Genomic DNA, 26399 nt, shown 5'->3' on the forward strand with positions numbered 1-26399 from the left:
GAAACACTCTTCTACTTAAAAGAAAGGTAGGAAATATTGTCTACCATCAACCAACAATTCTTCAAGCATAGCCTTGTAATAAAGTCTTGAAGGACTCCATGGAAGGCCAAAAGACGCAACCCTCAACATCCTTTTCAGTTTAGAATGTTGTTAACCCACATCAAGTCAAGGGTTTGATTTCACCAGCTAGGATTTCTTTAGCCAGGGCTCAGCGGGAAAAAAACACACAGTTGGGTGCCTTGCTGACAAAGGTATCTGTCTCCTTGCACAGATGATGGCATCCAGCCTCATAGAGCACTTACTCCAAGCCTAAGCCATAAAAATTGGAAGGTGGTGCATTGCGATGCTGTAGACCCATCTGCCCAGATGGCGCTTTCCTAGCACAAAGGGACAGGGAAGATGGGGAAAAATGGGCTCTTGAAAAGGAGACTTGCTTTTCCTTCAGCCTTTACCCTGCAAAGCTTTCACATCGCCACTCTTGAGGTTAGCACAAACCCACCTTCCAGCAGAGGAAGTCACAGCGGTATTCAAAAAAGGTCTGGAAACTGAGACAAGAACCGGAAACCACCCTAACTCTAAGAGCCCGTGGGGGTGGTGGGGAGCTGGCTTAAGAGGAGTAAATACAAATAGATGCTTGGAGTAGGAACACAGAGCAACAAGAGTAAGTTTTGTTCGGATCCAAGGCCATTTTGTCCTAGGGAAGAGTTTTTATTTGGAGGTCTTCTCTGCTCTACAAGAACATAATGGGTGGTATTTATTTTTCGCCAGGCCAGGAGGAAAAAGTCCTCCTAGCCTAGAATCTGTTTATATGCCCTTTTGTAAAAGTAGGCAGAAATCAAGCACAGGGTTTAGTTTTTCTTGGTTGGATTTAGCTTGGAAAGGATCTCTCTCTCTCTCTCTGTCTCTGTCTCTCTCTCTCTATGTGTGTGTGTGTGTGATTAAATTGAGGAGGACATTCTTTGCTCCTGGGTACAAACCGCTGCTTAAGGAGCCCATCAACCCCAGCAGTGCTTAGTTCGAGGCTGCAATTCTGGGACAGAACAGTCTGTTTTTCTTTCTCCACAGAACATATTCAGAGAGAGAGAGAAGGGGTGGGGGAGGCACTCAGCCTTCAGAGAATAAGCGTGAGTACTTGCTGTGTCACACACAGTGCGTTGGCACTAGGCAGGCGGGTGGGGGGCAAGTGCAGCTGGACCCATCACAGTCTTGATGTTTACTGCTAAAATCTGCATTGCTGGACCTCCTCGGCCTTCCCACTGGGCTGGATTAGGAGGGGATCCAACCAACCCAAGGATTCAAAGCAAGCCTAAGGAGAATTTGCTTTCTGATGAGATCTTCATTTAGTGAATCTTGGATGGTGCCCATGTCAGCCAGCATTAATCCAGCTCTGGCATTGGTAGAGTGAAATGGGTGGGCATTTAAACTATCAGATCTGATTCTTTGCTCAGTGGAAGAAGCCAAGTACAATAAAAGCATTTTTCAGAGATGTCCAGCATCTCCTTTCATAATTGGTTCCGTAATGAAACTGCTCTTATTATTAGGTAATTTATTCTAATATTCAGCCAGAATCTTCTTGTCGTTTAAGGCTGTTATTCTGTGTGTAGCAGTCAGGGACAATAGAGAGGAATCTTGGCTGTTTTACAAGCCGCCCTTTTAGATGCCTGAAATGTATTATTATATCTCCCTTAACCTTTCTATTCAAAGCTAAATATACCCAATTTCTCAAACCCTCTTTATGGGACTCTTATTTTCTGCATTCTGTACCAGTTTTTCAGACTCCTGGATTTCTGGTGCCCAGTTCTGGTCATAATTCTCAAGGTAAGATCTAAGCAATATAAATGTTGGGAGGAACTGATTATCTTCTGCAATTTGGAAAGTACATTTTAGTTTCACAAATGAAATCCAGATTCCAGCATTGTTCTGCCTAGGCCATGCTTTCTCTGGGTGAGACCTACAGAAATACATGGTTCAGTTATGTTTCAGTCAACACTGCCTAAATGTTTTGAACATAAGAGGAAGGAAATATGCAATGAGCTGGGCTAACAGGAAAGAATAAAACATTTAGGTCAACGGTAGGGAGTCAGTGGCCCTCCTGATGTTTCAGAACTACAATTCTCAACCGTTCCAGCTGACATGGCCAATGGTGAGGGATACTGGGAGTTGTAGTTAGTCTTCCACTCCTAGCCTGGTTACACTTCCCCTTTGAATCATGCTGTATACAGCAGTTTTGAGCAATGATCATATCCTAAGCCTTTGGGTTTCTTTTTCTTTCTCCTAGCTAGCATTATTCATAAAGAGGACTCATAAGTGTTGCCTCTGTGTCAACTACAGGAAGTCCTAGGCTTACAAAAGTTCATCTAGTGATCATTCAAAGTTACAATGGCCCTGAAAGAAGCGATTTATGACCATTTTTCACACTTATGACTGTTGCAGCACTCCATGGAGACATGGTCACATGATCAAAATTCAGAGGCTTGGCAACCGACTCATATTTATGACGGTCGCAGGTTCCCAGGCATCATGGGATCCCCTTTTGTTGACCTTCTGGCAAGCAAAGTCAGCGGGGAAGGCAGATTCACTGAACAGCTGTGTTACCAACTTAACAACAGCAGTGATTCACTTGTGGTGAGAAAGGTCATAAAATGGAGCAAAGCTCACTTAACAAATGTCTCACTTTAGCGACATAAATTTCGGTCTCAATTGCGGTGGTAAGTCGAGGACTACCTGTAGTTGATTTAACAGTTGCATTTTGGGGACAGGAAAGAGCCGAGGTGACGCAGTGGTTAAATGCAGCACTGCAGGCTACTTCAGCTGACTGCAGTTCTGCAGTTTGGCGGTTCAAATCTCACCGGCTCAGGGTTGACTCAGCCTTCCATCCTTCCGAGGTGGGTAAAATGAGGACCCGGATTGTTGTTGGGGGCAATATGCTGACTCTGTAAACCGCTTAGAGAGGGCTGAAAGCCCTATGAAGCGGTATATAAGTCTAACTGCTATTGCTACTGCTAACTTGAGTTGGGGGGGGGGGTCTCAGGTATGCTTGTCCCTTTTCTTGAGTGATACAAAGAAGGGCAAAGGGGATCTGTCATTGCTGGGAACTAGTCAAACCTTTCATTGCAACATGCAATCCAAGTTTAGGCAAGTCTACCTACTCTAAATTTCCCTGAGGTTGTAGCCAAGCTTGCTGTAAGAAAACATGTATGGATGGCCACTTTTTAATCAGAGGAATATAGAGTAAGGAATGTTTTTATTTCAGGAATGGGGATTTCTGGTGTTATTTATGGGACAGACCCTGTTTTTTAGATCCTCATCTTCTTAGGACATGGCCTCTGAGGTTTTATGGGACTCTCAAGTAAATGTCTTTTTTTCTTTTCTTGCTGGATCATTTCTGGGATCCTCCCTTGCAAAGGATGGGTTAGTCTGCCTCCCATTACTTCTCTGCTATTGCAGAGCCCTCCCCCTCTTTCCTAGAAAACTCTGCATACCAAGTCCAACAGTTTTCCCCAAACTCGGCCTCTCACACCCAACCCTTGCCAGTTGGAACAGATCCAATTAACCCATGAAGCCCTGGAATTGCTTTGTGCTGCTCTATAGGAAAGCTTTGTGGAAGATCTTACAGGACCTCAAAGAGGTCCCTTTGTTCAAATTGGAGCCATTCCATCCAACAAGCAGCCTCCCCAAACACGCAGAAGGCGGGCAGGGGGGGGGGAGAAATCACAAATCAAGGACATCCCCCCCTTTCTGCTTATTTGACCAGTGCCAAAATCCAGAGAGCAGGCAATTAGAATTTAGTTGCATGCCATAACCAAGTCCAGATTTAGAAACCCACGTGGGTTTGTTTAGGTATTACCAAAACAGATCTTAATTCATATTTTCCTAAACGTTGTGCCAACCTACATAAGAAATGGCAATGGAATCCCTTAATGTCTTCTTTTTTTTATTTCTGAGAAGGGCCCTGTAGATTAGGTTAGGTTAGGAGAGAATAGAATAAAAACTTTATTGTCACTTTAAATGTACACTAATCAGCATACATTAAAATGAAATTTGGTGGCATTCAGCTCTCAAAAGACAACCAGTACTTTTGTACAACTGCAGGACTAACAAATTGGGGGCCTCATTGGCAATTTATTTGCCTAACCTTGTCAGGCTAATATTTTAAAATTCTCTTTTCCCAGCAGTTGTTCTAGGCCTCTGATGGCAAAACTTCTTCACCTCGGGTGCCAAAAGCACATCCATGCCCACCCACATAATTTAATGCCCCCGTGTGCTGTGCTCCCTTGTCCATACATGTGTGACACACACCCCCACTGCCCCACGCATGCGCACACGGCTTTTTTGGAGCCTGGGGAGGGCAAAAACAGCCTACCCTGCCCTCCCGGAGGCCCTCTGGAGGCTGGAAATGGACCATTTTCTGACATGGTGGGCCCGGTAGGTCTGTTTTTCACCCTCCCCAGGCTCCAGAGGCTTTCAAGGAACCTGGGGATGGCGAAAAACAGCCCAACTTACAAACCGGAAGTTCGGGAACTGACTTCCGGCTTGCTCGTTGGGCCCTTTTTCTCCCTCCGGAGGCTTCCCTAAAGCCTCCGGAGGGCAAAAAATGGCCGAAAATCAAGGCCTCGCATGCCCTCAGAAATGGCTCTGTGTGCCACCTGTCGCACATCTGCCATTGCTTTGCCATCATGATTCTAGGCATCTCATAAACATGTTAAAATAAGTCAGTCCAATTGTTATAATCAAAAGATGAATTTTGAGGGGATTCTGACCCCAGGCAGTGACTGGGTTCTTACATTATCAGTTGTAATGTGTGGGGGTATTTATTTTTCAATCTAGCATGTTTTGTAAGCGATTTGTGTATTGCGATTTGTAAATTCACATTATATGTGAACCTAGCCTCTAGCTGCTTCTTTTGTTGTTGTTTGCTTCTTTGGTGACCTTGGTTAAGCAAAACATTGTTCAACAAGAAATGGGAACTTAGCCTGTGAACAGATATGAGTGGGTTCTGTTTTGACAGCACCATCCAGAAAATAGCTTGCTGCATTTTATCCAGTAATCCATGGTTAAGCCAACTGTGCCCAGTGCAGTGTGAGAATTCAGCCTATAAAACACAGCCCTTGCATTTTCTTGTACAGCTCCTGTGTACAACCCACCTAAACAACCTGTTAATTAGATGAGTCAGAACAGGAGGAGGTGGTGGTGGTAATTCTCACATTGCATTAAATTAATACTTACATGTATTTGTACTTTTGAGTGACCTGAAGAGTACATTGGCAAAGGATTTCAGAAAAGGGAAAAAGCTAAGAGTTTACAGAAGACAAGGAATATTTATCTAGGTGGGGAAAGACTGGGACTGACCCTGGGGAAGAGTAGGGTATCATCTGGGACCTCTTCTGAAAACAAACAAAAATCTCTTTATTCCCTAGGTTGGAATCTATTATCCACCTTTGAATATACAATTCAGTTTTTTGCTTAGTGAGTTTCAGAGGCTTAGGATCATACAGTTTCTGCTTTTCCTGCCTGGCTTTTCACTGGTATTTCTTTTAGCAGGTGAGAAAATGAAATAAGGATTCTAAATATCTTCCTGTTGGGTGAATTGCCTCTAGCCAAGAATTAGGTGGTCTCTTCCAACATTTGTTTTATAATAGAATTTTGGTTTGTATCTCATAAAAGGGGAGCAATCATAAAACCTGGTTACTAGTAAAGATAAGCTCTCCGGTGAGACACTGGGTGTGCCTAGATTTTTGTGGATTTTGGTCCAAACTGGAGGATCCTTTCTGGAATACTGTAGACCTGATAGATCTTCTGTCTCCTATAAGACTTTATCTTGCCTCTCCTTCAACTTAATTAGAACCTAGAGGAGAGGCACCTCTAGGTTGCAAATGTCTTCTGGCTTCATTTCTGTTTGTCATCTGAGCCATGGAAGTTTATGAAATAGCTGAATAGATCCCTGGGATCGATAATATATTAGGTAGAAGACTTACCAACAGCAGCTGATCCAGATTGGTGGTATTGATGTTGGGGGAAGTAAGTATTTGGTTCTGGAAGTCTTCTGATGCATCTTGGAATCAAAGGAAATCTTTTAGATACATTGTTTATTCAATGACAGCTAACAAAAGTGTTTCTTGACCAGACAGGGGAATTATAGCACTTTGACAAATGACCTTTCCTGGAGTAAGTATTCTATAATATTAGGGTATCTCACACTCAGTTCAATATAATTGATTTCCAAGTATGTAAATGTGCTTGGGTTGCAACTGTAACAGTTATAAACTATGATCACTTTTGGGTAGGATAAATATCAGGCAACTTGTAACCTGGACTGGAACTCCTATAGTCCATAAATATTGACCATACTGACTGGAAAACTGTGATCTGAAAGATGGAAAGACCTGAAGAGGGTTGGGTAACCTGCTATATAGCATGTTTGGGTTCTAGACTTTATTTCATTAATGAATGAATCCAGGGAATGAGGAAAGTTAATTCATATTGGGATTATTGTCTTGGATGAATGGAGAAAAAAAGAGAGATACACACATATGGTGGTGCCAGAAAGCTGGAATTTTGGGGAGGTGACAGCTACCTGTGAAAAGGAGTTTACATGGAGGCAGGTTTGTCACATGGGGCTGAGAAATTACATCTCCCCCCAAATTTCCTTCTTCTGCATTCATTCCAGTTGCCCAGATATTTCCTTGCTGTCTGTCTTGTATAGATTACCTAGGTTTTGTTTTTAAACTGGTTTTAAGGCCCCATGAAAAGAATGTCTCCTAACTTTTTTCTAAATATTTTATGTCTTAAGATTCTCCATCCTGGAACTAACAGTTGCCAAGAATCCAGTAGTACATAAAACATAAATTTTAACCTAAGTAATTTTTCTTGCAGTGTTTATTCAATGACAGCTAACAAAAAAAGTTAGTTTCTCGACCAGACACGCCAGTTATAGCACTTGGATTTTTTTTCACTCATCCTCCCAAATACCTTTTTTCATTAGAGTCCATTAGGAAGCATTCTTTTGCAGTTTTGTCTAAGTAGTGACAAGAACCTCACCCATTTTTATATCTGTTCCATATGAAAAATCCACACAACTAGGGATAGTACAACAACTTGTTTCACTTGCAGAAGTAGATAACCTCCTCCTCCTCCCCCCTCCTCTTCATAATTAATTTTGGAGTTATTGATACTTAAGGCAATATTTTTGCTGATCTTCTTATTTACTTAATCCACAGTGCCTCCAAGTAAGAGACGTTGGTTTTGGTTTATTGGATTTATATGCTGCCCTTCTCCCAAGGACTCAGGGTGGCGTACAACATTAAAAAACAACAACACATATTACAAAAGTTAAAAAAAATTAAATAGAATATCCCAAACAAACCCAATTAGGATTAACATTTTTTAAAAAAGAATTCAATTAAAATTAACAATGATCAATAATTTATTTTGTTTTGTTCAGGCCAGGCTGGCTTGCTGGAAAAGCCAACTTTTTAGGGCACGTCGGAAGGACCGGAGGTCGGGGATTATGCGAAGCTCCGGGGGCAGCTCATTCCAGAGGGAAGGCGCTCCCACAGAGAAGGCTCTCCCTTTATTTAAATTAATGACATTCTATTATAGAATGTCATTAATTTCTTTATTTCTTTTTTTCAATAGATTTTAGACTGTGTTTGTTAAAAATCCATACCGTGTACGGGTTCTGGGAAGTCGGGGGGGGGAGGAGGAGGGGGTTGGGGGGAGGGGTATGCATTAGGCTAGACAAGAATTTGGTGGTAAACTAGAGTTATTTTGACATACAAAAAATTGTACTTCGATGTCTTACTGATTGATGAATGATGAAATGTTTGTTTTAAAAGAAATAAAACTTTTGAATAAAAAAGAAAAGAGAGAAGACTCTCCCCCTGGGGGTTGCTAGCCGACACTGTCTGGCCGACAGCACCCTGAGGTGGCCAACTTTGTGGGATCGCACTGGATGGTGGGAGGCTACCGGTGGCAGTAGGTGGTCTCGCAGGTATCCTGAGCCTAAGCCATGGAGCGCTTTAAAGGTCATAATTAGTACCTTGACTTTGAGGTGGTGGACAGCATTTAAGAATCCCCTGAGGCCATAATTTTTGCAATTCCATGCCAGGAGGTATAACTTACTATGGATTTATTTAGAAATATTTCTTTAAAAAAACCACAGTTGCTGCTTGCAATGGATAAATCCTATGGTTGCACCATGCTTTGGACTACGGTGGAGAAATATGCTTTGGAGAAGTGTTTGTGTATCTACTGAATCTGTCAGAAACACTGTCAAGCAGTGGGATCATGGAATCTTCTTTCATATTTGAAATATTGTATGACCTAAGACAGTGTTTCCTAAACTTGGCAACTGTAAGATGTGTGAACTTCAACTCCCAGGATAGCTGGCTAGGGAATTCTGGGAAGTGAAGTCCACACATTTTATACACTTGCCAACTATAGAAACTCTGTTACTTTAGTAGATGACCTGTGGACGTTATAAGGGACCTGGTTTTTTTTTCCCCACTTCTTCTCCAGGTTTCAAAAGTCATAGTTTGAATCTCAGCTGCTGTTATGGATTCACTAAATAATTGTGATGGCAGGTGCCATTTTCTCAGCCCCTCCTCCGCCTAGTTCCACTTTGCTTGCAGTATGGTGGATAGTAGCTTAGTTCACACAATTTACTTAAGAAGTTTGCTTTGTGGCTGAGCCTGTTGTGTGAATCCAGCCAGCTATGTGGTTTATTCAGCAAACTCTGTTTAAGCATTCTTAGTATCATGGAAGCCCCAGTCAAATTGTCACTTTATAAGATAGTTTGCAGCTCATGGAGACTATGTAATTCTGTATAAAGACAATAGCAAAAATGATGACAATAATCATATAAATGAAATGCTTTGTACCCCATTTAAAACATACATCTTAAGTGCTATTGCTTTGGATTCTAAAAGCAAAGTGGTAATCCTGCCTGATGACTGTTCTTAAGTATCTGAAGAGCTGTCAATCAGGAGATTGCTCTTAGCTAATGCTGGAAGATGCTTCCTATTGGTAAGAATAGGAAGACTAGAATAGAATCCACCAAGTATAGAATTGGTGGGACAAATGACCTCAGTAAGAAAAGGCTGGGAGTGTTTCATAAGAAGAAGCTGGAGAGTAGTCTCTCTCCAGGGGCTGGAGGAAGTAGATTCCGGGGAAGGTCTATAGATGGATTTAAGCATGTTTTTCTCCCTCGGATCTGTGCTGGAACATCCATTAAAGCTAAGTGCAGGACGATTCAGAATCACCTGAAAGAAAGAAAAAATATTTCCATGCTGCTTATATTCAGATATGAAATTCGCTGCCAGCAATAGTGGAAATGCAAGCAAACATTGATGGTTGGTTCATGAAGAAACAGGCTATCAGTAGCTGGTGAATGGTAGGTTGTTTAATACTTCTTGACTCATAGACAGCTTGATCCAGCAACATGATTCTGATGGTGTAATTATCTTTGGGATCACAGTTCTTGTGCTGAGTTGTCCTTTCTTATTCTTTAATATTCGTGGCCAAAGAAAGTAACATCATGTATTTCCATCATTATTGTAAAGTAAGAATATAAGAATTATATATGTCCCTTCAGCAATGAATGAGCGATCTTAGCAATAAATAAGTACTTCAGAGGAGAATAGAATACTTCATTGACCACAGAGTAGTCATACTGTATGAGTTGAAATACAGTATGATTGTATATTATTTTCTCTAAACAACCAAACATTTAAAAATAGGCACTTGAAATCAGTAAACAGGCAAATTTGTATTTTGCTCTCTCTCCCCCCACCCTCCAGGCAGTGTTTATAAAATACTAATAAGCCCACTCTAAAACTGAAAGCCTTTACTGCCATCGGGGACTAATCTCATGGGGGTAAAAACTAGAGAGAAAAAGCTGTGAATGGACTAAAGCATTCTGGTCTTGATGTTTCAAAGGGGAGGAAGAAATGTCACTGCAAGCGTGCAAGAGACTCTTATGCAGGCTTCCTTGGAAGTCAGCATCACTTAGGCCAGTGGTTCCCAAACTTGGCAACTTTAAGACTTGTGGACTTCAACTCCCAGAATTCTCCAGCCAGCTCTGCAGAGTCTTAAAGTTGCCAAGTTTGGGAACCACTGACTTAGGCCATCAGATTTATTTTCAAGTAAATGCACATAGGATCTCAAGACACCTAGGCAAATTGCATTGAGCATATACCAATCCCCCACTGAATTTGGTGGAATACTACTCTGAGTAAACTATGCTCAGGCTTACACTTCTGATTATTGTAGACTTGACTCATGGCATGAAAAATAGTTCTCTAAGAACGGTGGTTGTGCTCTCCCTGGCCCGTATAAAAGGCAAACCCACTTTAGATTGTATTAAAATTAAGGGGAGGGTTTGTCCTGCAAACAGACCAAGCATAAATCAGTAAAGCTGCAAATTCACTGGGGCACAGGAACTGAGCAGAGTGACCTTTTCGTCTTCTGTTGTAAGATTTAAAGAAAGACCGTTGTGACAAAGTCAATGTTATATTTTAAGCCCAGGGCATTTGAGAAAGCCTTCAGCCACCAGTGACCAATCTAAGACAATCTAGGACAGTATTTCTCAATCTTGGCAACTTGAAGAATTGTGGACTTCAACTCCCAGAATTCCCTACCCAGTTTTGCTGTAGCTTTGATTGCCAAGGTTGAGAAACTGATCTAGGAAATTCATGTTCTCTCTCTCTCTCTCTATCTCTCCCTCCCTCTCTCTCTCTCTCTCTCTCTCCCTCCCTCCCTCCCTCCCTCCCTCTCTCTCTCTCTCTCTCTCCCTCCCTCCCCCCTCCCTCTCTCCCTCCCCCTCCCTCTCTCCCTCCCTCCCCCTCCCTCCCCCTCCCTCTTTCCCTCTCCCTCTCTCTCCCCCTCTCCTCTTGGACTGTCTCTCATCTGGAATGTCAGTCAACTCCTGCCCATCTCATTCTTGCTTTGAATGTACCGGGTAGCTGTTGCTCCTGGGGGTGGGGGGCTCTCACTTCCTTTTGGATGTCGCTGTCTGGCTACCTGGCTCCCCGCAGCTGGAGCAGGCTGAGCGAGCAGGACGTGCTGTTCCACTGTCTGCCTGATGCTCAGGCTGGAAGGAAAAGGGGGGGGGGGTAGAGGTGGAAATGCTGTGACACTGGGTCACTCACAGCAGCGGAGAGCTTTGCATAGGAATCAGATTGCTGGAGGAGGGAGAAGAGACACAGAGAGATACACACACCCTACCCTTTACAGTTGTGCCAAAGATGAACCTGGTGCACATTGTGTGTTCCTCTCTTTTTTCCTCTGCCTCTCTCCACAAAATAAAATTCTGTTCTTTAAAGTAACGTGATTTGTAAATGAAGTTTCAAAGTCAAAATTGTGCTTCTTGGAATTTCCTCTCTTATTCCTCTGTTGTTGACCTAAGAGGCGACCAGTTGCCTCTGGCTACTGAGGCTTCCACTGGGCACCTCCTGAACTATCTGTTGGCCTTTCTAATCTGCTTGACTTTTCAATATTGATTTGCTCTTGAAAAAAGAAGCTGGCATACCACAGAGTCAAATGACAGCAGCCTCTGGAATTATCTTGATTTGCAAGAATGTTCCCCGAGCCCAGTAGGCATTCCTGGAAAAGAAAGATGACAAAGGATTGCAGCCCAGAGAGATGGGAAAAGGCATCTCTCCTGGGGGGGAGAGAAAAGGATTTTAAAAGATTTATAGTGAGGCTCTTGGCAGACTAGGGGGGGGGGGGTAGCAGGGGGCAATTAATCAGTTATTTTCTAGAGCAATTGGCATCTGCCAGATTTGTAAATAGGCAACCCTTGTGAGTTGTGACCATGATTCTGACTTACAGATAGTCCTCGGCCCACGACCACAATTGAGTCTAAAATGTGTTGCTAAGTGAGACATTTGTTGGGGTTTTGCCCCATTTTATGACCTTGCCATAGTTGTTAAGTGAATCACAGTTGTTCAGTAACATAACTTCCCCATTGGCTTTGTCGGAATGTCATAAAATGTGATCATACGACCCTGCAACAGTATAGCCGTCATAAATATGAGTCAGTTGCCAAGCATCTAAATTTTGATCCCATGCTTGGGGAGGAGGCCACGGCAGCCACCGTAAATATGGAAAACGGTCATAAGTCACTTTTTCAGTGCCTTTATGACATTATCACTAAACAAACTGTTGTAAGTGGAGGACTACCTGTACTTTAAGAATTGTACTCCAACTCACAAGATTGCTAAACTCTTGCAAGGAATCTTTGCCAGAGAGAAAAAGCAAACTTGTTCTGCAGCATCTTTTGATGGGTTTCTTGGGGAATAAGCTTCCATACATTTTAGCACCGCATTTGCAGATTTTCTCCAGAGAAGGCTGTGCTTATCCGCATTTCTTTGGATGAAATGGACCCTTACCTGGGACTGTCTTAGTTTGCTCTGTGATCCTGAGAGTCTCCCAAGTTGCAGCAAAACACAAAATAACAGATAAAATGTATTCAGGGAACACATTCAGCAGAAATATCTTGTTGCTATGGTTGAAGGCAGTTCAAAAGATCTTGAATGATTTATTGTGCGTCCTTTAGAAGTGATTTGCCAATCTCCTTTCCTTCCCACTTGAATAAAAATAAAGTCCTGCTGAAGAAATCCACCAGACTTTAAAATCCTAGATCTTAGTTAACGATACCAGAAGCATCCTGCAGTCTCACACTTCCAGAATGAAAAATGTTTGAGGGAGGATTAGAGTGTTTTTATAACGCCCATAAGCGTGTGTGTTACACTACAATGCTGTTTATGAAATGACCATCCTTGTTCCCTAAACTGAAGTTCTTGTTTCTGCCTGCATAGGTTGTTTCCTGATAAAACCCTAGATTATTCCTCTCTAGAGAAACACCCAAATAAAGGGAAAACAAAGAACAAATAAAGCTTCATTTAATTAAATTAATGGGAGAGAGTGCCAGACTTTGAATACGGAGCTGCTAAGGGCTGTGTAATACTTTGGACTCAGATATATTTGCCCCAATTAACTCCCTGTTGATTGTGTCCCTCCTCCTGTGGGAAGGGGGAGAGAGATCTAAGCAATTATTTATTGTGAAAAGCATTGTATTGTTTGAGTTAACATGAGATGGCATTTCATTTTGCATTAAGATTGGGAAGATCTACTCCTGTTACCCAAACAGAAGTAGCTCTGCCAAAACATGCAGGGTTAATGAAGTGTCTGCATTCATTGAGCAGAGAAAGACGCAAAAGGGTAAACTAAAGAAACACCAGCCCTGCAAGGTAGGAAAGACTAGGTAACTAAAGTCATGCGTGCTAATATTACTTTTATTTTGCAGTTATAGTCATAGAGACTTCCAAGTCTAAATATGTTTCCCCACTTCCTCCCTTTCTCTTGGTGAGAACTAGGGAGGGTTTTGCCTGGGACATTTATTCAGATTGCAAGTCTGTTCCAGACACAGGTTCCTTTTTATCTGACTGTTGTCTTGGTTACAACTCTTCCTTCTGTCTCTAAAAGTCATTCCTTCTGCCCATTACACGAACACAGGGCCTCCTAGCAAGTGCAGAGTGCCACTGTCTCTCTGTGATATATAATTACTCATGATATGTTTGCAAACAGAATAAGTGAAGAATTAAGTCCCAAAAGGTTAGCTTTCTACTATAACCCAGAGTCCATGAGAATCAGGCAGCACATACTTTGATTAAATTATGATTGGTCATATAGTCAGCCAGATGTTTAGACTGGATTTGGCATTTTTATCAGCCTATCAAGTCCTTCCTCAGGACCTGAGACAGATAGGTGTTGTTCTTTGATTGTGTTAAAATATTGTCACAAATTGAAAGCTGTTCCAATAAAGCTGCTGTTTGCAATTAGCAATAGCAATAGCAGTTAGACTTATATACCACTTCATAGGGCTTTTAGCCCTCTCTAAGCGGTTTACAGAGTCAGCATATTGCCCCCAACAACAATCTGGGTCCTCATTTTACCCACCTCGGAAGGATGGAAGGCTGAGTCAACCTTGAGCCGGTGAGATTTGAACCACTGAACTGCAGATAGCAGTCAGTGGCCTGCAGTACTGCACTCTAACCACTGCGCCACCTCGGCTCTTACTAATTGGCTGATAAGAGATTTTGCCAACGCATATGGTACTCAAGTGGTGCTCTGGTTGTTTTGGGATTGCACCCAGGGAGCCCATGAATGTTGGTACTACCTTTCCTTTCTTTTGCCAATTATTATTATTCATCCAGGAATGATACTAAGCTGGTGGCCTTCAGAAGGAAAGTCCCGTTCCCCCTCTCCCCCTTGTGAGAACAGAAGACTTAAAGGCCTTCATGCTTTGTACTGGTTTTCTGCCAGTCCCCACTGGCAAATGAGAAGAAGACACTTTTTGATGATCCTTATTAAATTTTTTCAACCTTGTGGCAGATTAAATGGTGTTTTAATTACAATATTCATTATCTGAAAAGTTGCAGGCAGTGCAAAGTAAACTAGAAAAATGAACTATTCTGTACTTCAGAACAAATTCAAGTGAACAAATGCTGCTAAGGGGAACAATAAGCCAGGATCAGTTAGAGTGGTTTGCTATCCACGTAACAAGGTCCATGCCTCCAGTCTGCTTTTTGTCTTCCTTTGCCCACTGAGATGGATTCTTTGACTCATCTTCCACGTTTGAAGGTATTACAGGTAACCCTCAACTTACAAACCACAACTGGCACATGGTTTCAGCTGCTAGAATTTAGAATTTAGAATTTATTAGAATTTGTAGGCCGCCCTTTTCCCTGAGGGGACTCAGGGCGGCTCACACAAAAACTGGGAAGGGGAAATACAGACATTAGGACAAACAAGTAATAAAATAGCAAGCAACATACATTCATCATTCGGGAGGGGTAACTATCCTATCCCCAGGCCTGACGGGCGAGCCAGTTCTTCAAGGCTATGCGGAAGGCTTGGACGGTGGAGAGGGTACGAATCTCCACGGGGAGCTCGTTCCAAAGGGTCGGGGCTACTGCTGAGAAGGCCCTCCTCCTTGTAGTTGCCAGCCGACATTGGCTGGCCGATGGAATACGGAGGAGGCCTAATCTATGGGATCTTATCGGTCGCAGGGATGTAATTGGCAGAAGGCGGTCTCTCAAGTATCCAGATCCACTGCCATGTAGGGCTTTATGGGTGATTAATAGCACCTTGAAGCGCATCCGGAGATCAACAGGTAGCCAGCGCAGCTCGCGGAGGATAGGTGTAATGCGGGTGAATCGGGGTGCACCCGCGATCACTCGCGCGGCTGCATTCTGCACTAGCTGAAGTCGCCGGATGCTCCTCAAGGGCAGCCCCATGTAGAGCACATTGCAGTATTCCAGCCTAGAGGTCACAAGGGCCCGAGTGACTGTTGTGAGAGCCTCCCGATTCAGGTAGGGTCGCAACTGGCGCACCAGGCGAACCTGGGCGAATGCCCCCCTGGTCACAGCCGTCAAGTGGTGGTCAAATGACAGCTGTGGATCCAGGAGGACTCCCAAGTTGCGAACCCTCTCTGAGGGGTATAAAATTTGACCCCCCAGCCTGAGTGGTGGAATAGCAGCCAAATCTTTGGGAGGGAAACACAACAGCCACTCGGTCTTTTCTGAAAAAGAAAAGCTAAGTGGTTGTTAAATGAGTTATTTTATTACCTTTATTGCCACGGTTGTTAAGTGAATCACATGGCCATTAAGCAAATTTTGCTTCCCCCATTGACTTTGTTGGAAGCCAGCTGCAAAGGTTACAAATTGTGATCACTTGAACTCAGGATGCTATAACATTCGTAGTTACATCCAATTGCCAACACCAAAAGTTTGATTACAAGACCATGGGGAAATGCTGTGATGGACAGAAGTGTGAAGACCAGTTGTAAATTACTTCTTTTTCAGTGCCACTGTAACTTTAGTCACTAAATGAATGATTGTAAATCAAGGACTACCTGTAGCTATTTGCACCTTTTATACCAGGTTTTCTAAATGAAAATCACTTCTCCACTTACAATCTTGTTAAAGGTTTGTAAGATTTGCAATTTGTTAAATGTTTAAATGCTACCAGTCTCAGATTTAGATAACACACTCAGCCAGTATTCCCCAACCTGGATGTCTAGAAAAAGGAACTTCCATAGTACCCAACCAGAATAGTCTTTAGGTTTAACACATCTGACAGAGATGTCCTTGAAGAACAGGTGATGGTAATTGTTGGGAAAACATGAACTTAACCCCGGAAAATAGGAAAGTGCAAGAAAGAAGCTCAAAATTCTCCTGGCTTGATTGATTCTCTTTGGTGTAAGATGGAGGGATATCAGATTTGTAAGATTCTGTTGTTATAGATTTTATTAATAAATAGCCTTCTTATATTTCTTATGGTGCCTATTTCCTGATCTGGCTTACTCCTAAAGATTGACAGAGTCCAAGAAAGATTCTAACTGAGCAGAATTGGCCTCTTGTTCATTTGTTCACTGTGTATACACAAGAGTGGGCTGTTTTACTCCAGATTATATTACAATTGCCTGATCTGAATTGAAAAAATCCGAAGAGCCTCTAGATAGCAGCAAATTGCAACTGTTTGCTGCCATCTAGTGGTCATCTGCATTTTTGCAAGCATTTGGCCTTTTTACCTTTATAAAAATATTTCCTCTTGTTGCATCTCCTTGTGACTAAAGGAAAACAAGAGAAGTAATAGTGTAATAGAGATTTTGTTTTAAAGAGGGGAGGGATTGAATATGATGCTGTTTGAATACAAATCCGAAGTCCCTTCATGTTTAGGTCAGCTTCCACCACTTAGTTTAGGAGATACACATGAAAAATATAACCTGTACCCACCTCAACCCTTGTTTGCTGTTTTTAGATGCCTTTCTTAGAACTAACTAAAAGGCTATAGAAATTCTTTGAATTTAGAAGAATATTTAGCGTACTCTATCAGATGTCGACTTTCCCATCAGTTTCTGTTTCTGCTTTTCATAAAATGTGAGTAACAAAGAGATTAATTTTTTTCCAAGTATGCATATCTTTTTAACCTGCATATCCTTTGGATAATGACCTGGTTGGTACTCCTTCAGGCCAGGAGTGGGGGGGGGGGAGGAAGATTAATTTATTTAACAGCTGCTGGTGGGGGGGAGACAACTTATACTCCCCTGCTCTGCCCCCCCCCCATGCTTGCACAGCTAGCTAAGACTGCCAATTCATTTTGAAACCACTTGTGGGATGCATAGACTTGCTTTGTTCTGCAAAAGAAGCATTGTTTCTTTATCGTAATTTGAAGAGTTCTTAATTTTTTTGGGTGGGGTGTGTGTGTGAACTCAAAGTTTAGGTTTAATTTAAAAAGAGATGCTTCCCCCATTGATTTTGCTAGCTGGAAGGCCATGGGGAAGATTGCAAATGGCGATCACATGATCCTGGGAGGCAGCAACCCTTATAAATACTTGCTAAGTGTCTGAGTTTTGATCTCGTGTCCATGGAAATGGTGTGGTGGTTGTAAGCTCAAGGATGAGTGGTAAGTCACTTTTTTCAATGCTGCTATTGTAAGTTTTAATGGTCACTAAATGGATGGCTGTAAGTCAAGGACTATCTGTAAGGGAAGGCAGCGGTCTCAGTATTATTTTAGGAAGGGAAGAAGATAGCTCCCTCAAAAATAGCAAAAATGTATCTTGCCCAAATGTAGTATCCCACTGCCTGGGGTGTGTGTGTGTGTCATAGGCTTGCAATTAGATTAAAAAAAAATAATTAGAATAGCCCCACTATTGCAGCCATCTTCTCCCAAAGGACAAGCGTGGTTATTACCCAAACACATGATGTCCTTTTCCAGAATGTCTGCAGCTTTTAAGAGTGGCTTGTCTCATTTAATCATCATTAGGGTAAAGCTTGTCCCTCTCAAGGAGATAAACATGATCACCCATTAACGTTCAAAGTTAGTGGGGGGGATTAAGGAAGAGGAGCTGGTTTTATTTAAAATCAAAATTGACATCTAGAGCCGAGGTGGCGCAGTGGTTAAATGCAGCACTGCAGGCTACTTCAGCTGACTGCAGTTCTGCAGTTCGGCTGTTCAAATCTCACCGGCTCAAGGTTGACTCAGCCTTCCGTCCTTCCGAGGTGGGTAAAATGAGGACCCGGATTGTTGGGGGGCAATATGCTGACTCTGTAAACCGCTTAGAGAGGGCTGAAAGCCCTCTGAAGCGGTATATAAGTCTAACTGCTATTGCTATTGCTAACTTCACCAGGGGCAAAAGCATTACGCTTTTGGTGGGTGGGGGAGGTAGACTCAGAGAATATGTCAAACCTTTACATTCTGAAGTGTAGAGCTGCCACCCCCTGCCCCCAATATGGGGTTTTTTGTGGGTTTATGGTAGTTGTGGTCTCACACCTCACACAGGCACCAAGGTGGCAAATCTGTACTGTGTTATTATAACTGGGGAAATTATCAGAAATGACCAGTTTCTTCTCTCCTCGGCTGTTGTTTAAGTATTCATAGGCGGAGTCCTTTGTGTTCTCTGAATCTGATGGCTTGTTTGCAGATGTTTCACTATCCAACTAGGTAACATCATCGATGTCCACTGATGACCTTACCTAGTTGAGTAACAAAACAAATGTTTGCAAACAAACAGCCAAGCTCAAAGATAACCCAAGAACTCCACAATTCAACCCTGGGTTACATTTATTCTTTAGAGCAGTGGTTCCCAAACTTGGCAACTTTAAGACTTGTGGACTTCAACTCCCAGAGTTCTCCAGCCAGAAGAGCTAGTTGGAGAATTCTGGGAGTTGAAGTCCACAAGTCTTAAAGTTGCCAAGTTTGGGAACCACTACTGGAGGTGTTTATACCTTCCCTTCCTCTCTTCCCCTCTTTTTCATTAACTGTTTATAGTGGGAAAGTATCTCTGTAGCTTCCTATGAAAACATTGGAAGGATCTCCCTGTAGACCCGGGTGCTCCGCTCATGTCACCCCTTTGTCCTAGACCCCCTAATTGCCCCCCCCCTCGCTCGTTGCCTCTGCTCTTGCTGTGTTCTCTGCCCTTCCCTTTCACACACCGCATGAGTGTTTCTGTATTCCCCTTCTTGGCACACCTTCCCACACTGCACTGCAAAAGCAGCAGCCTTTTCTTTCTTCTTCTTGAAATGCAGAGAAGAGCAGTTAGAAGACTTTGTGGCCAGTTCCAGATGAGGCAATGGCTTTGTCTGAGGGAAATGGGGTTTTCAACTGGCAGTTGGAAGCTATCAGATTGTATGTTTTGGTTAGCTGAGAAATGAGCCCCCTTTTTTTTCTTCATCCTCCTCCCTTGCCCGTTTCCTCCCCACAAGCAAAACTTTCTTCCAAGCTGCTATCAGATGTTTTATGGGGAAGGGTCACACCTTCCTCAGACACTCCCCCCCCCCCCAATGTCCTCTGCAAGCATTGACCCTGCGTTCGCAAAATCTCTAGCCTTGCTGGTGAGGGATTATGGGAAGTGAAGGGCAGCATATCTGCAGGGCAATGTTTTTTTGGGGGGGGAAAAACACCACATGAGATTTAAGTCCCTTTTTTTTCACCCTACATATCTAAGAGAGAGGTTTTTTTTCTGTTCTGTCTGACACTCTTTTAGTAGCTAATTCATTTTGGGGTTAAGCATGGTTTCCTTCTGAAGAAGCTCTGTGTGTGTGTGTGTGTGTGTGTGCGTGCATGTGTGTGTGTGTTTTCATTGTTCAGAGTCTCCTAGCAATATATAGAGCAGAGGATCTGTTACAGGAACAAGAGGAGAAGGATATCTTTAGTTGCAGCAAATCTTATTCTCTTAGGCTCAACGTGCTTTGGTTTAGGATGCAGCAAGATAAATAAATAACCGATAGCTTTCGAAATAGTTAATAAGAACAGTAAAAGATTACCGGTAATGGGAAGGAAAAAAAAGCCAGAAAACTAAACTAATCCAGAAGGAGAATATGTCCTTGTTTAAATTGGGTGTCCCAGCTGATCAGAGGTATACAGGCAAAGGAGGATGGCCTGCTTTTCCGCTTTCTCCGTCACCTAACACGGAAATCCCACTTTTTGTTTCTTCTGCCCGTCCCTTGTTGAAAAGCATACTAGCAAGTAGTACTTTAGGGCAACGATGGCCCTTTTATGACCTGTGGACTTCAACTTCCAGAATTATTGAGTCAGCATGAACATGGATGGCTGCATTTTGCATTCTACTGAGCATATATTTTCCAAAATAATGTCCTTGAGATGTGTGAGCCTCATGGACATGAAGGACTGGGGGGAAATGGGCCATGTGGTATACTGGGGTTTCTTCTTCTTTTTCTGTGGGTCTTCCCCATCCAGCCATTATTCCCTGAAATGATTACTAAGAATTATGCAATAGGAAGAATTATAAGAAGACTGTTTTAAAGTCCAACCTTGGCAACTTTAAGACTTGTGGACTTCAATTCCCAGAATTCTAGAGCCACCATGGTTAGTTAAAGTCCCCAGATCACAAAGGGGCCACAATTGCCATGTCCTGCATTATGGCATGTTACCAAGGCTTCTGTGTGCCCTTATGGATGGTAACCCTGATCTAGGAAACTGCAGTCATGTCAAGCAGGCATCTCCATCCTTGTAGCATCAGCACAGGATTGCAGTTCAGTGGATTAGCCACACTAAAGGGGAATATACAAATAATAGCACTATAGCAATAGCCCTTAAGACTTATATACTGCTTCATAATGCTTTACAGCCCTCTCCACGCAGTTTACAACATCCCTTTATTGCCCCCAAAAATCTGAGCTCTCATTTTACCAACCTTGGAAGGATGGAAGGACGAGTCAACCTTGACCAGTCAGGATCGATCCTCTGGCGGTTCAGCATAATTAGCTTGCAATACTGTATTCTAACCGCTGCGCTACCATGGCTCCTGTAATCCTGACCACAAATAGGGACCAGAATTTTCATTGCAAAGCAAGGTGGTTGCTAAGCGAATCATGCCTGATTTTATAAACTTTTTTGCCACAGTTGTTAAGTGAATCACTGCAGCTAAGTGAATAATTGCACAGTCGTTAAATGAATCCAGCTTCCTTGTTGACTTTTACTGGTCAACTGAGATGGTCACAAATATCGATCACATGACCCCGGGATCCTGTAACCATCGTAAATACATACCTGTTGCCAAATTTTGATCACATGACTGTCGGAATGCTGTGATGGTTGTAAGTCTGAGGACCAGCCATAAGACACTTAGTGCCATTGTAAATTCAAATGGTTGTTAAACCAACGGTCGTAATTTGAGGACTACTTGTACTTCTCGTCAAGCACCATGGTCCTTGTTCCACCAGGCACTCCGATGCTGTTAAAACTAATAGAAACACCTCTTCTATGTGGATTTATATTTTTCCCTAACCATCAACCTGTTAAAGGCAGTCCTGAACAAAACTGGCTGAAGCTTGTTCCAGACGTTCTTAAGAATTGTGTCCCCCCTGCCCTCCCACAACTGATCTTTGATTTACGCCCAATGGGACATCAGTGGGAGCTGATCAGTGTGTCAATGAGACTCACTCAGCCAAAAAAAAAGTCCTACAGCCTTACTTTGCTCTAAAAGCAGTGAGAAATCTTTTATGCAGGATGTGTTTCTATTCTATTCTTTCTACCTCCTGCTTCACAACATCACAATCCCTCTTTTGGGGGGAGGCTGTTTTGGTTCCTTTCCTCTCAAACCAAACTACCCTAGGGGAAAGAGAATCAGTGTGCTCACACATTATGTGTGATCTTAGGGGAGGCATGCTAAATATCCAAGTTCCATGTGTTTCCTCAATAACTCATCCATCAAAATTTGACTTCGATATAACTATCAGTTTGAGGTTATATCTCATGTTCTTGATTTTTGCTTAATATTGAAAACATTGCCCTCTGGAACCTGGTTCACACAGTTTAGTGGCATGGTGGTTAGAATGCATTATTGCAGGCTGATTCCGCTGACTTCCAGCAGTTCGATCCTGACTGGCTCAAGAGTGACTCAGCCTTCTATTCTTCCGAGGTCAGTAAAACGAGGACCCAGATTGTTGGGGGCAAAGATGCTGAGACTGTAAACTGCTTGGAGAGGCTGCAAAGCACTGTGAATCAGTATATAAGTCTAAGTGCTATTCTGCAAAGGATGAGTAATAGGAAGAATGGGGGGGGGGGGGGCGTGGCGTTTCTCTCCCTAAATTTGACTTTACTCTTGAAGAGCAGGTTGGGGGTGGGGAGGAGGGGCTGGAAACATAGGGTTTCCCATGGTTCCTCCCCAAAGCTAGGTGGAGTTAATTAGATCTGCCTGGACATGTTTTCTATACTATTCTTACTATGTCATTCCCACTATCTAGACAATCTGGGAGGCTGGGGTGAGGGGGAAACAGCAGAAGAAAGAGATGCCTGTTTCCTAGAGTCTGGTCAAGGAGATTGGGCTTATTCTAGATCAGTGTTTCTCAACCTTGGCCACTTGAAGATGTCCGGACTTCAACTCCCAGAATTCCCCAGCCAGCATTCGCTGGCTGGGGAATTCTGGGAGTTGAAGTCCGGACATCTTCAAGTGGCCAAGGTTGAGAAACACTGATCTAGATCCTCCTCCTCCTCCTCCTCCTCCTCCTCCTCCACCACCACCACCACCACCACCACCACCACCACCACCACCACCACCACCGTCTCTTTCCCAGCAGTCTCTTCTCTCTTTCTTAACATATTAAACAACTCTTTGTTACCTATGTAAAGCTAAGGGTTCTTATTTCCCGTAAAACCACTATTTTATTCTGACCTACCGCCCCGACCCTGAATGTTGAGGCAGCTCTCTTTCTGCAGCCATACAGACTTCTCTTTACAAGGTGCTCTAACCTCATGGGGTGGTTTACAAACAGCTTGTTGTCTATACCCAAATGTCTAGGTTTGCACCTTAGCTTGCACACCCTAAGTCATAATCAGACCAAGTTTGACCCCATGAGGGCTGGGCATGTTGTGTGAACTCAGCTGATATTTTTAATGATAGAATGGACAACTTGTGATCTTTTGGAGGTTTCTGCTCCCAGGTTCCCTCACCAGTGACCACGTTATCTAGCCAGCACTGTTGGAAATAACAGTTCAGCATCATCTATGTATGGAAAACAGGTTGCAAAATCTTGACTATTGAGTGGATAAAACTGCTTTTCGTGGTGTCCCTCCCGTGAATAGTGTCTTCTTCTGTTTGGCTCCGTGATCACAAGGAATGTGTTGGCACTTTCAGGTTCCAAGGGCCAGATAGATGATCAGGTAGAGTGAGGGATGTGCATTCTTGAGTGGGTCCGGAAGCTGTGGGCAACACAGAGTTAATCTGGTGTAACTAGGCCAGCTCGACAGCTTGCTCCTGCCAGGACCTTGTTTTGCCATATCTGGGCAGTACGCCAAGTTCCTTCTGGCCGCTGTATAAAGTTGACGTAGTCAGAGCCGAAAACCTATGCTAAACAAATGGGGCCACTTCCCCTCAGGAAAACTAGGGTGGTGGGGGGGGGGGGGAGAGCCACAGACAAATCATTGTGGAAGAGAAGACACGAGAGGTGTGCATTTGGCTTCTACCTGCACTGCCTAGAAATTAAACATGGCATCTTGGAAAGGGGCGGGGAGATGTTTTCTGCTTCAGAACAAAAGAGCTCAAAGTCGTTGGGTTGACTGGGTGCCAGCTCTGCCACCCACTCCTGGCCTTGACTCTGTTGGAGGAGAAGAGGGTATCTGAGGACACAAAGGGAACCAGGGAGGGAGGCCCTATCATCAAGGCCAACAGAGCACATGTTTTGAGAGAGGAGCTCTGTATATTGGCATGTGTCTTGGGGCAGTCAGCTCCACCCAGCCACCTTGGTTTGGAGAAGTTGCCACTTGAGGGATCAGTCATAAATTATAAGCAAGGGTGTTGACCTTGGTGGAGGTAAAGCTCAAGTATCTTCATTTGGGCACTTTGCCCTGGTCTCCACCTTCCTCAGTCCCACTTTCTTTGCAAGTGTGTTGAGAAGATAAAATGGATGGTGGTGGTGGTGGGAGAAATCTCACCCTCTGGACTATGACAAAAGGCATGGTTTGGCTACTTCATGCACCCAATTGCTCGTCTAGAACCCCGGGTAGATGTTGCCCATTGGTTCATCACAGTTTTTCCCCAACCCGCATAGCTTCCAGAAATATGGGTATGGGCACCTCAAGTCCCAGAATTTCCCACCAGCATGGGAATTGCAGAAGGCCACATCTCTGGAAGCTTTCCCAGGTTGGGAAATACTCTGCATAATTCTGGGACCCACAGTCCAACTTCGAATGAGAAACTTCCTGTGTTTCTGTGCAGCTGCTAACATCTTGCTTCCTGCCTGCTTCCCTCTAGTTTTATCTGCTGCTGTGACATCTGAGAGGCAGTGACCGGTCTCCCTGCGTGGCCTTGGATCCTGCACCCAGCCCCTTCACCTCCCTGTAGCCAATGACCCACATGAACCCAATGAAACAATCGCTCCCACCCACCCCGCATGGGTGAGTATGATACAGCTTGCCTCCTCTATCAGCTTTCTTCCCATGCCTCTTCTCATCTGATCCTGTAGGTTTGCTGTTTGACAACTTTTGTAATGTGGGCACAGGGCTTAGCATCCTGGCCTCTTTCCTTTCGTTAAGGCCTCCAGCCCTGAGGGTTGTAAAAAAGCTGGAAATATAATGGGGCTCTTGGGTGGAATGCAGAGTTCCCCATCCCTGAGTGAGCAGCAATTCTTGTTTTCCATTCGAAGTAACCACCTAATAAAAGGGGGTACATGCAGTCCTCAAATTGCAGCCACAATTGGAACCAGAATTACTGTTGCTAAGCAGACGTGCACAATTTTGCAGTTGTTAAGCAAATCACTGCAGCTGTTAAATCAGTCGTGCAATTGTTAAGCGAATCGAGCTCTCCCCCCCCCCCCCCTTTGACTTTGCTTGTTGGAAGTCAGCTGAGAAAGTAACCAGTGGTGATCGCGTGACCCCAATGATCACGTGACCACCACCACCCCCAGGATGCTGCAACTATCGTAAATACACATTGGTTGCCAAGCACCTGAATTTTGGTCACATGACTGTGGGAGGCCTGCAGTGGCTGTAAGAGGACTGGTTGAAGTCATTGTAACTTCACACAGCGGCTAAACGAAGGGTTGTAAGTTGAGGACTACCTGTGCGGTGCACTTTCAATTGGCCTTTAAGGAGATTACCGGTGTCATAGCGTAGGGATAAACCAGAATCCATTGCTGTTCCTTGAAATTTGGGGTGAGGGAATGGCTGGTTTAAGCTGCAGACTGGATACTTCAAGGTACTGAAAGAAGGGGACCATAAAATGGGCAGGCGGCAAAATAGGGCGTGGAGGGGTGCTGCTTACCTCCTAGGATCTGCCCCACCCTTACCTATGAATCCTAAGATTCCTCTCCTCCAAAGGGTTTAGGCTGCCCTGTAGTAAGCCTGTAAGTGCACAGAGCAAGAGTCAGCAGAGGTTCTGGAAGACACACGTCCCCTCAAAACTGCCTGCAAATTCCTCTGCAATTTTGCTGTCTTCCTCCTGCCTGGAATTTGCTGAAAACGGAGGCTTCGTTTTATGATCATGACCCATAACTATGTAGCAATCCAATATATATATATTTTAATCTGCTCAGGAGGGTTTGCTTGCTGTTTCCTCAGATCCAGTTGCAAATTCCACCCGTTTCCCCCTGCGCCCCTTCTCTGAACACTTCCCCAGAGGTTCCTAATTGCTGACATGGCACATCATCCGTGTGTTGTTTTGTTCTCTAGTGATGGTTCATATGCCTACGAGTCAGTTCCTTGGCAACAGAATACCAATCAGCCTGCAGGATCTCTCTCGGTGGTAACCACTGTTTGGGGCGTCAGCAACACATCCCAAAGCCAGGTACCTTTGCAGTCTTCAAAAGGGGGTGGGTGGGAAGAGGACTGTGGGTGGGTGGGAGTGGATACGGGGCACCCAGTTCAACCCCCCGTCAAATTTTGCTAAAGTAAGAGCCTGGAGGAGATGTCCTTGGACTGTTCTTTTCTACAGGGGGTGGATCAGAGAATTGGTTTTCACTTAAAATTATATTTGAGCTGCCCTTAAAATTCCCACTCCAAGCTTCATGCAACTCCGTGCAGCAATACATGGGGAAAAAAGTGAGTTTTCACAATCCAAATCTTCTTTCTTTCCAGTGGAGGGTTTTCTCCCCCCCATAAATACTCTTTTCCTCAAAAAGGCACCTTCAATCCTGCAGATAAAGAGGAGGGCAGTGAAAGGGTCTTCCCCATCTCTGCTGAAAGGAAGACCGGGAATGAGTCGTCTACATGACAAAATTCCCAGTGGGCCCTTCTGCCAACCCTGTTCAGTTTGATCCATGAGGTTCCATGTTAGCAGAGAGAGCTGGTAGATAATCTACCAAGAATCACACAAGGGACTTTCCCTGCCAAGCCCCACCCCACCCCAATTCCTGATACAAAACAGGTAAAAAAAAAGA

The 26399-nt window shown here is 43.7% G+C and overlaps 1 protein-coding gene across 4 annotated transcripts in view; it reads left to right on the forward strand.

The window, feature by feature from the left end:
* The window catches only part of ZMIZ2 (zinc finger MIZ-type containing 2), a 91438-nt gene that overhangs the window by 29188 nt on the left and 35851 nt on the right, over window positions 1–26399 (forward strand). For all 4 annotated transcript variants that reach the window (XM_032228737.1, XM_032228733.1, XM_032228736.1 and 1 more), the window contains exons 2-3: window positions 24278–24420; window positions 25693–25807. In XM_032228737.1, the coding sequence (XP_032084628.1) occupies window positions 24371–24420; window positions 25693–25807 (165 nt within the window). In that variant the 5' untranslated portion in view covers window positions 24278–24370. The remainder of the gene's footprint in view (window positions 1–24277; window positions 24421–25692; window positions 25808–26399) is intronic.

The sequence above is a fragment of the Thamnophis elegans genome, chromosome 13 (assembly GCF_009769535.1).
Source record: "Thamnophis elegans isolate rThaEle1 chromosome 13, rThaEle1.pri, whole genome shotgun sequence".
NCBI lineage: Eukaryota > Metazoa > Chordata > Lepidosauria > Squamata > Colubridae > Thamnophis > Thamnophis elegans.